Below are 16,914 nucleotides of genomic sequence, written 5' to 3'. Positions count from 1 at the left end.
CGCAGTTCGTTAAAAAGTTGCGAGGCAAACGAAAATAATAGCAATTACGATGCTCACAATCGGCTGCTTACGACTGCGGGATACTCTTTCAAACAAGTATATCATAATGAAAACCCTTAGATATTATGATGGAATATCCCTAGTTGCATATACTTCGTGTATTCGTGCTAAAGCTTGCAGAAATGCTAGAATACATCAGGAAATGTGTATAATAGCATTCTGTCTGATAGAAAATCTTTATAGTGCAGTAAAGTATATATACTTCAAATATATTTTGGCCAGAAAAAATGTTTCCCATATTATTGTTCCAATATACTTATATATTGAGTCTGATCAAAATATTGAAATAACGCAAACAGTACGTTTTCTAATGGAATACCCCTATTGTGAAATATAAGTTGCATGAAAAATAAGTGCATAAACCTAGATATATATGTAATGTACTTTATACTGATTAATTAATATCGCAAATATCATAGCTATAATGTTCTGTGATGGAATACCCTTAATGTGGTATGTGAGATACTTATGCAAAATGTATTACATTGGGGAAAAGTGCGGAAATGCCTCTTATATTGTGTATATCACTGCGGCTTAGGCTAGAATACCCTTATTGTGGGGCATAATGCCATAAGAATTTAAATAGTGTCGCATATTTTGGGGTTTTACTGCAAATATATTTGGTTGCTGTTGTTCGTGGCACACTCCCAGAACATTGTTGTTGTTGTTATTTTTGTTGTTGCTGCTGCTGCTGTGGTTGGTGGTTCGTGGTTGGCGGGTTTTGTTGTCTGGCTGTGGCAGCAGCTCCAACCATTTGCCCCATAAATCATTTTCGCTGTATTTTTATCCACTCACTTACTCTCTCTCTCTCTTTCTCTCTCTTTCTCTCTCTCTTCCTCCTTGTCGGTCGTCTTTAGCGTGGGATATTGGAAACTCAGTGCAGGACGCGTTTGTCATTGCCGTCGAGGAACACGCGAGGGAGCGTCTACAGCGTTTGGCTGCCTTAAATCGTGTCACGCCCGTGGATATAACTCAGCTCTCCAAAAAGGTAAGACCCAAATGTACTTAGCCACCTAAGAAAGGTAAGCATTTCATCTAGTAATCAGATAACAGCGCCATAAATCCATTAAAGCCCAAACGTCTTTTCATGCTAACTTTGTTGAAATTTTCATTTTATTGAGTTTTATAAAAATTCAACTCAATGCAAACTCTTTTAATTATTTATTTAATCTTTTATTTAATATATATATAAATATTTTGTACCGTTTAAATTATTTAGTTTAATGTGCAATAAAGATCTTTTTGATTGTCATTGTATCTCGTTTTAATATTTTCCCTTATATAAGAATGTTTTGCGTTTTGTTTTTTGCATATAATATCAAATATTGATAATGTCTTCAGTGTTCTTTACCAAGCATCATTTCAAGAGATTTATCTGAACAAATGAAGTGATTCATTGATTCAAATTGAATAAGAAGACGTACCCGTGGTGCAGCATATATAACAATGTCTTCCATATTATAGTAATATATTCTTTATCCATCATATTGGTAGGCTTCAATTAATATCTATGAAATTTTGATATACTTATAATAACAAATTTGATACTTGAATAATATATATTCAAGCTGTATATCTTTTATATATTGAGGATATATCGATAATATCTGTGATATTACATCTATGTGGGAAGTATGCATCGATTGCATCTGGAAAGTTCACTTTTGCTGTGGGTCTCGTGGAGTAAAGTTGTATCCCTTCCGAATGGAGCGTGTGTCATATTTGTGAAGAATGCCGAGAATAAAAGGAAGTAAATTAATCGCCGAATACAGAAGTTTTGCATTTTCCTCTGAAATCCCATATAATTTCTATAATATCGGTATATTGATATGGCTTATGTCGAATTACCGTTTAAGATGGAGATATCATACTTTTTATATAGCTTCTCAAATTGCTTTTGTTTTAATTGAATTTGCCAAAAATGCAATCGTCATACAATATAGTTTCAGATATCATATACATACAAATGTATACATACCTATGAATATCCAATATAAACTATATATATACATATACAGACATATATATCATAGAGCTAATACTTGTTGCTTTGATAGCTTAGAGGTCATGTATATATTCTTTACCTATATTTGTATATAATTTATATACATAGATAAGTTAAGACTATTTTCTATAGCAGAAAGGAAGTTGTGAATTCCTGTTGAATGTCGCTTGCCAGGCCATTAAAAGGAAAAAGTTGTGCATAGAGAGGGAAACATTTTAAATTGGAATTAAATTTCTGTTGCAATTTCATAGCGCACACCGGCACACACACACACACACACACACACACACACACACACACACACACACACACCGTACACCTGCGCACCTATAGAGAAAATGGCTTTGAGTGCAAGCAGCTGTGGCTCCTCCTGCCTTCAAGAGAGAACGAGATACGGCACCGCAGGCATTGCGACTGACCATTTCAGCTGCACCTGACCGAGCTTTGGTTGAAGAAAGCAAAAACGTCGTCAATTCAATTAAAAATTTAACAAAGAAAAACAAATACAAATACAAAACTCATATAGAAAGAGATAAAGAGAAAGAGAGAGAGAGAGAGAGAAACGGAATGAAAAGAACAACTGAAAGTAAAACAAAGCGAACTACTAACGAAATAGCACAGAAGATAGCCTCGAGTCGCCAACACAGCAGATACCCTATAAAAATTGAAGCATTTGCAATTTCGTAAACTATTCAGAGATTCGAATTATATGCCAGTTCTGAAGGCTTTAGGGATTTAACTTCTGTGCGGGGCTTCCATTTTGCTTTATTAATAACAAATATTTATGGAGATTATCTTCAATTAAAAGGTATCTTGCAGCGAATACTGCGTGCAACTACAGAATTTATATTGTCTTACTCAAATGGAAAGACAGAGAAAAAACGTGGCAGAGGCAGAGAGAGTTGAGATGTGGGAGAGCACAATCTGTAGACAAGGAAATGCAAAAATTACATTTTGTAATATAAAAGAAGAATTGAAGCTCGAGCTCGACTAGAGAATACCCGGTAGCCAGTGCATGGATACTAGAAGTACCTCTTCTGCATAGCTTATCAAATTGAAATTCGTACAGTTCCAAGTATTTCGAAAGTATTTCTGAGTGGTATATAAGACATGCCACTCACTTCATAAAGAACCGATTCTCTGATGGTAACTGTACTCTGAATGGGCACACTTCAAGGAGCAGATTTGCTTAGCATTCTAATATCTACACATACCCTCTAATTTACTTTTCATTGTCGAATTACAGGGTATGATATATTAACAATGAAGATTGTAACTATAAATCAAATTCCAGTTGTTTGGCTAATTGAATAAACCTCAGTAATACAATATGCATATGTATCAGTGTGTGTGTGTGGGTGTGTGTATGTGTGGCAGCATGCGCTTGACAGTATTGAAATGCATTTGACAGCTGCAATTGAAGCTTGTGCATGTGTTGGTGTTGTGCTTCAGCATGAGAAAAGTTTTAAGCTCGTTTTACAAAATGAAAACGAATATATTGATTTTCAGCAATCTCTGTCTGTCTGTCTGTTTTCCTATTTCTCGTTATATAGCTTTTCAAATGTGCATCACATTTATTTGGCCACGCCCATTTGGGGCAGGCAGCGCTTCGCACCGACAAATTATCATTTAACAGTTTGACAGTCATTGCACATCATTTTCTGTCGATAATTCACGCTGTCATTTATTTAGTAATGCTTGTCAATGCATTTGCATTTATTGCCTGCAAACTGCACATTAAAGGTATTCCCCAAATGGAAAGTTCGAATGCCACTGAATGATTGAATGGGAAATGAATACATTTCAAGTGCTTAACAAATATGCCAAAAACTTGAGAGTGAGATTGGAATGAGAAAAACTTGAGATTGAGATTGGAAATGAAAAATCAACTTTGCTCATATATGACTAAAAACACATATATAAATAATTATCTTATTAGAAATAATTATTTAATTTAATTCTTAAAACTATCTCATACTTAGTTAATTAATTTAGTTAAAAATATAAATAATATAACAAGTTGCACAGCATTTCCCTTTACTAAAAAGTTATTTACTGAGCTTAATTTATTTATATAAAAAAAAAGTTTTGATGCATTTTATTGTGATATATTTACTCTGAACGCTTTTTATTTTATTTAATATTTTGTATGCTATTTATTTATTTATTTATATATATTATTTATTTATCATTTTTAATATATGTTATTTTGTATTTTATTTCTTTACTTATATTTTTTTTTATAAATTTAAATACATATTATTATACAAACTGAAAATGTAAAATTATAATTTAATTTAATTTAATTAAGACGATGTTAAACACTCTTAATTGTCTTAATGGTAAACATAATAATAAAATATTATAAATCATAGTATTGTACAATATTTTTACAAAGTAATAACAGTATATTGTGTTTTTTTTTATCGATTTTTTTTCTTTACAAATGGAGCATTATGCAACAAATCTAATTTTAAGGCCAAAATGCCTTTTTCCAGTTAGGGCTTGAAGGCATACCAATCAAACCTAAAGTTCCTTAAAATACAATAGGAGTATAAAGTTGTTTCTGAAAATACATATCCTAATTCGCTTCTGGTTTCAGATGGGGCAAACTAAGATTTTGATTGAATTCAGTTGAATCAATCATCAATCACACAAAGTAGATGGTGTCTGTATCTATCAGCTTTCACTTGGTTGGTTGGCTGGGCTTGATTCGAGAGGCTTTGAGTGCTATTTCTTAAGTGGTGATTCGGGTACGCTCGATGCTCGCCAGGGTTCGATTTATTTGGGGACAGACGCTGACTGCAGCCGACGAAATGAAGTCTCGTCAATAGGTTATTGCCAGGCCAAACTGAACGGAGCCCAGGCGAATCGATTGAAATGCGATAAGTGGTTAAGTGCAGCCTCTTCTCGGGCAGATCGACCGAGCTCCAGTTGCCAGGACGTGCTCTGCTGCCGACTGATGAGCGGCGTATCACTCCATATACGCATACGCACCCAGAGGGAGAAAGAGAGCGAGTTCTACGCATATGGAGCCAGCAGCTCGTCTTGACTGTCAATAATCCGATAAAATGTGGATGAGAGCGGAAAAAAATAATGGAATGAATGAATGAATGAAACGGCAACGTTGATGACAGAACTGAATAGATGAGCAGCAGGGAGAGGGAGTGGTTGGGGTACAGCGGGTAGATTTTGAAGTTAACTGAGCTGGCTTGAGTTTTGTGGGCAGGGCAACCGAATGGATTGGTCTGAGAGTCGCAGCAATTGAACGCACAAGTGGAATGTGCACGAAGCGTGAAGCATTTTGTTGACGGCAGCGGTCACAATACAGATTAGAGTACACACACACACACACACATATATATATATATATATATATATATATATATATATGTATATGTATATATAGGTATACCTATATCTATATCTAGTTGTTACATATAGACCTATACATACGTACATATGTGTGTGTATTTTGCATCCGCGTGGCTGGGCAGCCTCACAGTTTGGCAGCTGCTGCCCCACCTGTTGCTGCGGCGGATGCGGAGCAGCGGAAGTGCTCTGAATGTGAAGTCGTGAATTGGTGTAGGGAACGGAACTGGTCGATGTTGACATTTATCAGATGAGCAAAGCACGCAGCTAGCCCTGATGCCAACTAAAGACTTTTGATTTGCAGGCTCGTTCGACTGCCCACTTGGGGACTTGTTCGGCTGTCTCTGGCATACAGTTTGACAGGAACTGTGCGGGCGCAGGCTAATTGCTCAGCCAGCTCTGCAATGCGCCGGGGTGCGGCCAATGGGTCTGGGTCTGTGGACGCCTTTTGTTGCCAGCCCACGCAGGCAAGGCAGACAGCGCTGCCAAGGCACACCTACGCCTGTGACACATGCAAACAAAAGCCTCTAAATGCTACAGTAGGCACTCGCTGATATGTGACTAAAGCAAGGCAGCTCGGCAATGTGCCCCATTGCTGTTTCATCACATTTCATTCCACAAATATTATGCATTGCTGAACGTGTTTCGGTTTCATTTAATTCCACTTCTATACGGAGGATCTACACGTGCTCCATTCCATTCGTTTCATAAACCATTGAGACTGTGAAATTATGTAATAAAATATATGCGAAAGGTGTGTTATTCCCGTTTGTTTTGAGTATTTTTTCAAGCAAGTGGTTTGATTCCATTTCGTTCCACGTCACTTCATTCGATTGGAGACCAGTCTTAAGTAAACTTTACATCTATTTTTGTACAAATAAAAGTTATCGATAATTATCGATATTGAATCAATCTGTTCTTTATGCAGAGTTTAAGCACTGAGAATATGCTGACGCTTTCGCTGGCTTTTACTGTAGGCGTACATTATTAATGCATATTAAATTTAGAGCTCTGGGACGTACACAAAGCTAAAGCAAAAGCCAAAGCCGAAGCAAAAGCAAAAGGCAACGCAAAAGCCAGCGCTTGGGCCCCGGCATTTTTGCCTTTTGGATTATTTTCGCTGGTTTCATTTTAATGAAATGTTGATTGATTTGCATTTGCGAATAAAGGATCACAGCAGCGTTTAATATATTTATGTGTGCGCCTAAATATATATACGTAACGCCCCATGCGCGCTTTTATCGTCTACGGCACGGTCGACAATCATCACAGGAGACGGCGTGCCTAGAATATCTCCCATACTTGCGCCGTCGACGTCAAGTAATTGACTTTGACAAACATTTGTGCGCACCTCGCATTAAATGCGTTAAATCGATATTTATCGGTTTGGTTGCTTACGACTTGGAAAAAGCCAAGCTATGCCTTTTATTTCTGGTATTCATATTTAATATACATTTATATACCCATAAATATGTATATGTATGTAAATATCGATATATAAAGAGTCGTTAGATTGTTCTACCGTAATAATTGTTTACTTTTCTATTGATTTTTTGTTTTAAATTGAATACATTTCAGCAAAAGTCCTTTCAAATTATATGTAGTTAAGTAGTTATATATGTATATTTTTAAAGTAAATCTTGTGATTATCAACAAATCTATTTCTTTTTGCTTTTACCTACCTGTGTCTTCTCTTGAAATTGGTATTTTAATCCTGTCATCCTCTCTTTTGCCTTGCCCATATCTCTTAATCTCTCTCTCTCTCTCTCTCTCTCTCTCTCTCACATTCTCTGTGTGTCTGTCTCTTCTTAACTCTCTCTCTCTCTCTTTTTCTCTTTCTCTCACATTCTCTGTGTGTCTGTCTCTTCTTAACTCACTCTCTCTCTTACATTCTTTGTGTGTCTGTCTCTTGTTAACTCACTCTCTCTCTCTCTCACACACATTCTCTGTGTGTCTGTCTCTTCTTAACTCTCTCTCTCTCTCTTTCTCTTTCTTTTTCTCTCACATTCTCTGTGTGTCTGTCTCTTCTTAACTCACTCTCTCTCTCTCTCTCTCTCTACGATTTCTCTCTTCATTTATCTTTTTTCTTCATTTTCTTGTTCTTTCTCTGTCTCTGTCTTTCAATCTCTTTTCATTATTCATCCACATAACTCGTTAAATTCTCTTTACTCTCTCAATTTGTGGTTGATTTCCACCATGACGTCGCACACGCAGCTGCAGCAAACGAAAAGCGGCACCACGACCAGCCAAAAGCAGGATCTCAGCTTCCTGAACGAGACCACGCCCATCTATGTGACGTCCTTTAGCAGCAATCAAATTACCTGTAGCAGCGCCACGATGACGACGGCCACAGCCGGCGGCCCCATCAGCGCCCCCTCGTTGGCGCCGACCACGGCAACGGCGACGACAGCGACGCCAACGGCAGCGCCATCGGCGGCCCTTATGAGCGCCGCCGTGGCAGCGGCGACAGCGGCAGCAGCTGCTGCCGCCACAGCAGCAGCCAACACCGAACGCAGTGCTGAGCGCAGCTCGACGACGGCGGCGATTGTGGGGGCCACAGCGGCTGCGGCGGCGGCAGCGCTCAAGCAGCCACCGGCGGGCAACAAGACGAGCAGCGCGACCGGCCACATCTATCAGACCAGCCAGGCGCAGCAGCAGCAGTTGCAGCAGCTGCAGCAGCAACTGGCAGCGGCTGCGGCCACTGGGAAGCCGCTGCAGGCGAAGTCGCTGCTAGCCAGCAGCTTGCAGCACCTGGCCGAGGAGGTGGACGACGAGGACATGGACGACGACGACGATGATGTGGATGGTGCCAACTACTGCGGCATCACCTACATCAGCTACAACAACAAGCACGCTCAGCTGCCGACAACAACGCTGCCAGCAACAACAACGCTGCCCGCTGCGGCCGCAACGCTGTCGACCACAGCGGCGATCCATCAGCAGCGGAAGGCGCAGACGAAGACGCAGGCAGCGAACAGGCCGTCGCCGCTGCAGCTGGGCAGCGATGCTGTTGCTGGTGCCGCTGCTGGCGGTGCAGGTGGTGCGGGTGGTGCGGGGTGTACCCACTTTGTCGATGCCCAGACCTCAACATCGCCGCTGGCAACTGGCGGAACGAGCATCGTGACGGCGGCCGAGATTGCCTTGCCGGCGCACGGACATGGGCAAGGGCAAGGGCAAGGGCAGGGGCAGGGACATGGCACAGGGATGGGCAAGGGCCATGTGCATGGAACGACAACGCCCAAAACGGAGTACTCGACGGCCATATCCAGTGGACAGCTGCAGCAGGCGTTTGCTGACTTGCAGCAGCACAACAGCAACACGAGTAACAACAACAACAACAACAACATCGCCAGCCAACTGCAGCAGCAGCAGCAGCAGCAGCAACATTTACTTTTAAGCAACAACAATAATAGCAATAATTGCATCACATCAGGCAACATCAGCAGCTGCGCCAGCAGCAACATCGGAGCGTCCGCTATAAAAAATTGTGATCTACTAATATCGAATAATTTGTATCCACCGCGACGAGAGGTGAGCGACGACAGCAACTGTTGCTGTTGCTCAAGTTGCAACTGTTGCATGTCTCTGGTCTTGTCTTCATTATGATTTGTTTTGATTTGATTTGATTTGATTGGCTCATGTGCTTAATTCGTTATCTAATGCAATCTCTCTCTATTCCCCCTCTTCCTGTCTCTCTCTCCCCCTCTCTTTCTCTCTTTTAGTTACTAACTACGCTTAATGATGACATCACTGTGCATCAGTCCAGCGATTGCCTTGGCCAGCCGTACAATACAACTGCAGCGCTGCCAATAGCTGGCATCAGCAGCAGCAGCAGCTGCAGCCAGCAACAGTTGCCCTTTGACCCGCAGCAGCAGCAACAGCAACAGCAGCCAAATAGTCCCACAAGTAGCATATCAAAAGGAAGAACTGAACTCTTACTTGGCGATCAACTGCTGCGACAGGAATCACGGTAAGTCCGAATTCTGGTTCCGGTTAAGTCACAAACAACTAGTTCCAGAAAGCTATGCAACTCAAATTAGATTTAATTTCTGTCAGCGAACGTAAAGTAATACAGGCAAAGAAAACTAAACTAAACTTAAGTTGCAATGAACTAGTTCCAAAAATATATATGTGATATGTGATATAGAATAAATATCGTCAAAAACTAAAAAAAACTGGTTACAAAGATATTGGGAACTAGTTCATAAGCTAAGCGCCCCAAAGTAGGCAAATTCTTTTAAAGAAAGTACCACGAACTTGTATCAATTAACAACTGGTTCATGAACTATACAACTAAAACTTGATTTAATTTATCTGAAATAAGTAACAAAATCGAAACACTGTAGAAGAAAACTGCATTTCGGTTCATGTTCATGCTCAGTTGGCATCAATTACTTGAAATAAAACTATGATAAACAGTCAAAAGACCGAAAGTTAATAGATCCCTAGTTAGTTAAAACATTGCAGTCAGATGCTGGCGACTGAATAAGATTCTACTTAGTTCTTAAAATTATTTAGATGTATTGCAAAATCGGGTACATCTTTTAGCTTGATAGGTCCAACGGCTTCTCCATATTATAATTGGAGGTTCTAATCTTTTAAAACTGAGAACACGTAATAGGTTGATATATATGTGGGAATATAGAATGTTTTCCGACTCACACATGTTTTACTAAACCCAATATTTCTTAATAATTATGATTTTTATACTCTTAGGTAGTAATGCCAAACACAATTTATTAATTGATTATTGAATAATAATGATTCATTTAAAATGCTCGATTTTTAATTTCAATTTATCGATTAATTAAATGATTTATAAAAAATAATTTTAAAGATATTGTATTGTAAACTAACTAAAAATACGTGTAAATATTTATCGATTAGGTTAGAATTTAGAAACAATAACTTCGAAAGATATGTGATGGTCGATCTGTTCTCTTTTTTCGTAACACTAGCGTCCACGCTCTGCTGGCACTGAAAAGCCTGGCGCCTATTTTTTAGAATGATTGAGACAAGTAAATCGCCAATGGAAGCAAAGTATTCGATTATTGTCATATGATTAATCGTGCCATCACTACTCTTACATATAAACGAGTTAAATACTTCAGATTTGAAGAGCATTGTGCAATATATCCTTATTAAATTGTTATCTCTGAAACGAATCTAAATCACAATAATATCTTCACATCTTATCATATCAGTCTTATCATACAGTTGAACAGTCACTGTGTCTCAGCTAATCAGCCACAACATAAAAACTGTGGCCTATGCTGCAGGCATCGCACTAAATGTGTTCAGAGCGATATTATCTGTGAAATATGCATTACATTTGCATCATAACATCAATTTATATTAATACTAGCTGGCCCGGCAAACGTTGCATTGCCCTCTATATTATTTCTAGGTAAAAAATTGTTGAAAGCTATGTTGTTCAGGCTGGGATACACTGATAAATTTATTAATCGGATTTTCATTCAAGCACCTTGTTGTAAACGACATTCTTCGTTTTTTGGTCGGGTGCAAGAACAAATAATGCGGATCGTTTGCCAACACGTGAGCATGCCACGTACAATTGACCATGAGAAAAACACGCATTTTCTAGATTGAGGCCACAAATAGTCAAAGATTGGCCCTGTGACTTGTTGATCGTCATGGCGAAGGCAAGACGAAGCGGGAATTGAATTCGTTTAAATTCAAAGGGCATATCTGTTGAGCTCATCGGAATCCTAGGAATAAGAACTTCCTCATCTTTAAATTTTCCTTTGAGTATCAACGCGTGAATCACATTGCTCATCAGTTTTCTTATCACCAAACGCGTTCCATTGCACAGTTTTGGTTGGTTTAAATTTCTAAGCATGCAAATCATGGAGAATTGCTCTTTTCATAGCTGTGTTCATTTCTTGACGCCGGTCAAGTTGTTCTTCCATATTGCCCATGAAGTATATTTGCAAGAATTTTTGCTGTGCATCTTCAATAGGTTGCAATGATCCAATGCGATGGCAAATCTGGCCTTGAATCTTTAAATTCAAAGCCATAGTTATAGTTATATTTACAAACACTATTTACAGAAATCTAACAAACTACATTATTCAAAATTTTTTTTTGGCAGTCATAGAAAATAAAATTTTTAACGTAAATTACCTTAAATATCCGTCTCCAATATTTTCCGCCCCAAATTGTCATTTGGAAACAGGCATTGTATTTTTGAGTGTTCGCTAGAAAATGTCGTGATTCTAGTGTTTCGCCATAAAGCAGGGAACGCAATGGCTATGGTGACCGCTAATGGCAATGTCACTTTACCACTAAGGCAGCACAAACCGGGCGTTTCACCAGTAAACTTCAATGCGCCACAATGCTAGCAAACAACGTCCATTGGACCAATGCAAACTAAACGATTCAAGCTGTAATCAATGGTGCAATCATATCGAAACGCTGCTCGATTCAAATCAATCCTTGAACCGTTTCTTATTGCCATTTCACGGGCTGCCTCTCTTTGAGAAGCACGAATTAAGGCCCTTCTTCCCTGGGTACTAACGCGGAGCCTTTCTCGGGCGATTTCTCGCTCTTCGTCAGATAATTGACTCGCGCTATTCCGTTGCCTAATTGCATTATGGGTCCGCCGGGAAAGATTAGATCTTCTAGGACGCGGCATTTTTATTAATAGTAATACTGCCCTCGCACAAAACCATATAAAACAATCGAGAAATATAAATATAAATAATTTACACAAATTTATGTTTGAGACAAACAAATACCTGAACTTTCGAGATATTTAGCTTTTGTAAAAGTCCAAAAATACAATTTTTAATAATTAACTTTTTTTTTTAATTTCGAATTTTGAATTTTGAATTTTTTATTTATTTTTGATTGTTAGGTTTTAATCTTTTGATTTTTTTTTTAATTTTTGCAGATTTTTTATTTGAAATATTTATAAAGTTTAAAAGTCCGAAAATATAAAAAGCCAAAAATACACTTTTTAATAATTACCTTTTTTTTTTTAATTTCGAATTTTTAATTTTTAATTTATTTTTTGAACAGTCAGGTTTTAATCTTTTGATTTTTTGCAGATTTTTGATTTGAAATATTTTTCCTTTTGATTTGAAAATTTTTTTTTTTTTTTTTTTTTTTTTTTGAATAGTCAGGTCTGCTCGAGGTCAGGAGACCGTAGACTGACTGACTACATTTGTTTATTTACTTCTACACTATTGTCAAAACTGTCACTGTTACCAAGCCTACTGGGTATAAAAAAAATTTGAACATTTGGGGAAAAAACCGCGTTTTTCAAGTATTCGGCAAATTTTTTCAGTATTTTTAAGACCCTATACTAAACTCGTTGCGGAGACAAATCCAACAAATCAAAAACCATGAAAATTGGTTCAGCCCAAATCAAGTTATAAGCAGTCTTCACTTTTACACAACTTTCTTTTATATATATAGATTTAGAAAATATGAAATGCTTAGAAACAGCATTTAAATTAAAGTATCCAGATTCTTTAGGTAATTAGTCTGGTACTACATCCAAAGTAGAGCAAAGCAATCCCAGAATTGTTATATGGCAAATTTGATGTTTGGATCTTATACTCTTCAAGAACTTAACAGCAGATGTTTTTATTAAAAATAAGATGTACATGCCATCTTTTATTTCTTTATATGTATCTTGAGTTTGGTTTTTAAGCAAAAGTCGAGTAAATCAAAGCCAAAGGCAGCAAATTTGCTTTGCAATGCGACACCTGGATTCAATTTTGAGTTTATACAGGTCTTCTAAGGCTTATTTATGTTTATGAGTAGAGTTTCTTTCCACTTCCACCTTCCAGACTTTTTCTGGACTGATATCGAAGGGAAAACATTATGTTTTCAAACTTTACATTTCTGTAATGGGAGTTCTGTTTATACGGATTCTGTTAAAAATATGTATGGCAAGCAGAAGAGGCGTGGCAACGCATAAAATGTATATATAGTCTTGACCAAGACGATGAGCTCAGTCTATATAGCTATGGGGACTTTCCCTCCCTATTTTACTGCCCAATGGTCTATCTAAACTTATAAACCGCATATTTCTATAATCAATATAATATACATTCTGTCAAATAAGTTCCCGGAAATTTTCATTTTAAATTTCTCTTAGAGAATATTTCTAAACAAAATTTGTCCCAGGTTGGCAAAACTGTTCAGATCAGATCAAGATTCTTTATATACATACGTGTTGAGGCCATAGATTCTCAGTTCGCTATTCACAGATTATTCAAAACATTTCACTCGATGGTGGAAAGCATAAATATGAGTTCTAGGAGTTGATTCCATGCATAGTGGTCAGAGCTCAGTGGCTTGCCAACTAGCCGTGTTCAGCGCCTGTCAAACTGCATTCGTAATATGCGAATTGTATGCCGTGCGTATTTCGTGCTCTCTGTCTCACTCTCCCACCCGTCTGTCTCTCTCTCTCTATATATATCTTCCTCTCTTTCTGTGTGTGTGTGCGTACGTTTGTTTGTTTGTTTCTCTATTTGCCAAGCATTTATTACCGTTTCGCCAGCTCCGGAACTTCCTGCAATCGCATTCGCATCCTCGTGTTCTACCTCTTCGAATGGAAATCATGTGCGCCATGGAAATAACCCAGCACATGTGTCTATGTCTTAAGCGTGTCTGCATCTGTGTATGTGTGCGTGTGAGTGTGTGTGTGTGCGTTGTTTTTATGACTGCTTATTTATTTACTTGGTTGCTTCTCTGGGTTTTCCAGCTGGCTGCTTTTGGCCTCGTCCTCGTCGACATCCTTAGCCTCGTCCCGCTTCTCAGACTTATTCTTCTTCTTCTTCGTCTTCCCATGCTGCAATCGCGTTTCGCCTTTGGCTAACGCACATATTTTTCACACAATTTTTTTTTTCGCAACGCTTCTCTGCAGGTATCTGTCTATACACACCCATACAAATATATATATATATATATATATATATATATATATATATATATATATATATAGTATATTATATGTATATATAATATATATATTCTATATGTATGCTTGTGTGTGGGTGTCCTTGTCCATGGCTCTGTTGTCTGCCTTTGGCTCTGTTGTGATTTCGCTTGCATGCAGCCCATCATCGACCTATCCAAACCACAATTCGCCCCTCGACAGGCAACAGCCCACCAGCTGGCCACCCATAGTGAACCTGCCACCCAATGCCCGTTGCTCGAGCCCAGCGCCACGCGCGCTCTCATTTTCTGCTCGTTATTAATTAACGAGTTATTTACCACACCCAGTGCTGAATATTTATAAATTTTTAAATCGATTTTCCTTCCTTGAAAGCTCTTCACATTTTCAACTTGTTGCTCAGAAAGATGCTAAAATCTATATAATGCCATTATATATGAAAGCAAAATTTAAGCTTCAGCTCAGCAGAGACCTGAGACATGGCAAACGTCTTTCCACATTCGGATATTTCCAATTATAAATGGAAAACTCCAATTCCACCTGGACGTCACATATTCCATACATATATCAAGACTCACTCTCATGTGAGCTAAGCTCAAGCTTCTCCAATCTGATTGAAAAGTAGAGATAAAGTCCGCAGGGATGGGCGTCAAAGTATCTCAGAATATTTGATACATTAATTAATTAATATATTATTATTATTAATAATTTTATTATTATTATTATTATTATTTATAGCAATATATTAATAGTATTAAAATATTAATAATAAATTTAGTTTAGTTTAATAAAAAAATGAGTTTTTGATATACATACATTTATGTATATCTTCCATGTATAAAAGTTGTTTTGGGACTCATTTTGGGCTATTCAAATACAAATGCATCTTTGTAAAGAGAAACAATTAGTGAACCAAGCTCAGTATGAGCATCATCATTTCAGTAAATCACTCCTAGGGATATTGAATATTTCAAGATATCCAATATTTTTCTCGATTTTTGCTTTTCGTTTTTGCCTTTCTTCTCCATACTTGCTTATTGCTTGATTGCTCATTAGGAAACGTTTTATTTCTTCAGCTTATCTCTATATTATTTATCTCTATCTACCTTTTCCTTGGCCGCCCTCTCTCTCTCTCTCTCTCTGTCTCTCTCTGTCGCCCTCTGCATTATCTATGTTTCGCTGCCTTGAGGCATATCGCACATTATTTCACTCAAATGTCTGGGGCGCTCGACAAGTGCCGCAATGTAAAACCTGCTGACTAATCAGCGGCAGATGATAATGACACTGACAATGACAAAGATGACAGCAACAACAACAACGACTACTACTACAACTACAACTACAACTACAGCTACTACAACTGCGAGTACAACAACAAACTAAATTGACAACGTCATTCGAATGCGACTACGAATGATGCAGTTCAATGTGCATTAACTGTGACTGCTGCTGTGCACTTGGCAGGCGCAACTGTGCGACGCGGCACTGGAAAGCCAAACGAGGAGGCTGGCGGGGGAGTGGGGCAGAAGCTGGGGAGAGCGTATGGAGAAAGAAATGGATTGGGACCTGGCTTGGTTTGGCTTGGCCTGGCATTGACATCTAATGACAATCAACAATGCTGCTGACATTTGTCTTTGGGCTTAGGATTTGGATTTGTATTGGGATTGGGATTTCGATTCGCATTTTGGCTATGTAGCTTACAGGCAAATGAGGCAGGCAGAGAGAGTGAGTGAGTGGAAAATATCATCAAACATATTTCGAGAAAGCCGACAAAATATTTTTTTAATTATTTAATCATGGGTTTGTAATGTCTAAATATATTAACGCCTAACTCCATTCTTATGCCATAACTCCATATTTATGCCTAACTCTAATTCTCCAGAAAACAACAAAATTGAAAAATTAATAGAAATATCCCAAAACTAAGATATATTTCTTAATCTTCCATATGGGCTAATATATCGATTCGCAGAAAATTCATTTGCAACTCAAACTATCTATGATTTAGTCTAAAATAATTCTGTAATTGGTTAATTTACCTACTCTTGTCAATTTGTTGAAAGAATAACTTACCCGTTTATAGCTCTGGAGTTATAAACCTGACCTAGGCCAGGTCTTATAAATTAGTTTTCTAAACTTTCGAAAGATGTCATAGAAAAGCTTTTCAAATAAAAAACTTGAGATTCGACAGAAAAAACTACCTAAACTTTTAATTTCGTTAATAACGCATAGCTATTTTTATAACATCTAAAATTTTTGGGCTTTTCTAAATGATCAAAACTGTTTTAACTTTCAGCATTTTAAAAAATTTGAGGAAACTTTATGAAAAGTTTTACAAGTTCAATTCTAAAACGTATTTGAATATTACCAAAATGTTCAATAATTTTAAATTTGAAAAATACGCAGAATTAAATGATTTTTAAACTTTCAGAACTATTGAAAACAAAAATCTTGATATTTAAAAGTTAAAAGCTTTAGCTAGTTGTCTCTACATGATTTTGGGGAAATATTTTCGATTCATAATACAGATTATATATTTATAAATTGC

General features: G+C 37.7%; 1 protein-coding gene and 1 long non-coding RNA gene across 10 annotated transcripts in view; one reads left to right on the top strand and one right to left on the bottom strand.

Moving 5' to 3' along the window:
* Positions 1-16,914, top strand: part of sdt (MAGUK p55 family member stardust) — an 84,601-nt gene that overhangs the window by 39,095 nt on the left and 28,592 nt on the right. For 8 of the 9 annotated variants that reach the window (XM_089475770.1, XM_089475769.1, XM_089475771.1 and 5 more), the window contains 3 exons: positions 918-1,048; positions 7,652-8,968; positions 9,160-9,407. In XM_089475770.1, the coding sequence (XP_089331896.1) occupies positions 918-1,048; positions 7,652-8,968; positions 9,160-9,407 (1,696 nt within the window). The remainder of the gene's footprint in view (positions 1-917; positions 1,049-7,651; positions 8,969-9,159; positions 9,408-16,914) is intronic. The other variant, XM_089475777.1, reaches the window with a different exon arrangement.
* Positions 10,866-12,929, bottom strand: LOC149268133 (uncharacterized). Its single transcript, XR_016271073.1, has 2 exons — positions 11,582-12,929; positions 10,866-11,457 (listed from the first exon to the last, which is right to left on the bottom strand). It is a non-coding gene; the product is annotated as an uncharacterized LOC149268133 (long non-coding RNA).

Source organism: Drosophila arizonae, chromosome X (genome assembly GCF_054131065.1).
Source record: "Drosophila arizonae isolate 15081-1271.41 chromosome X, UAZ_ARI_1.0, whole genome shotgun sequence".
Lineage (NCBI taxonomy): Eukaryota > Metazoa > Arthropoda > Insecta > Diptera > Drosophilidae > Drosophila > Drosophila arizonae.
This window is presented reverse-complemented; position numbering and strand designations above follow the sequence as displayed.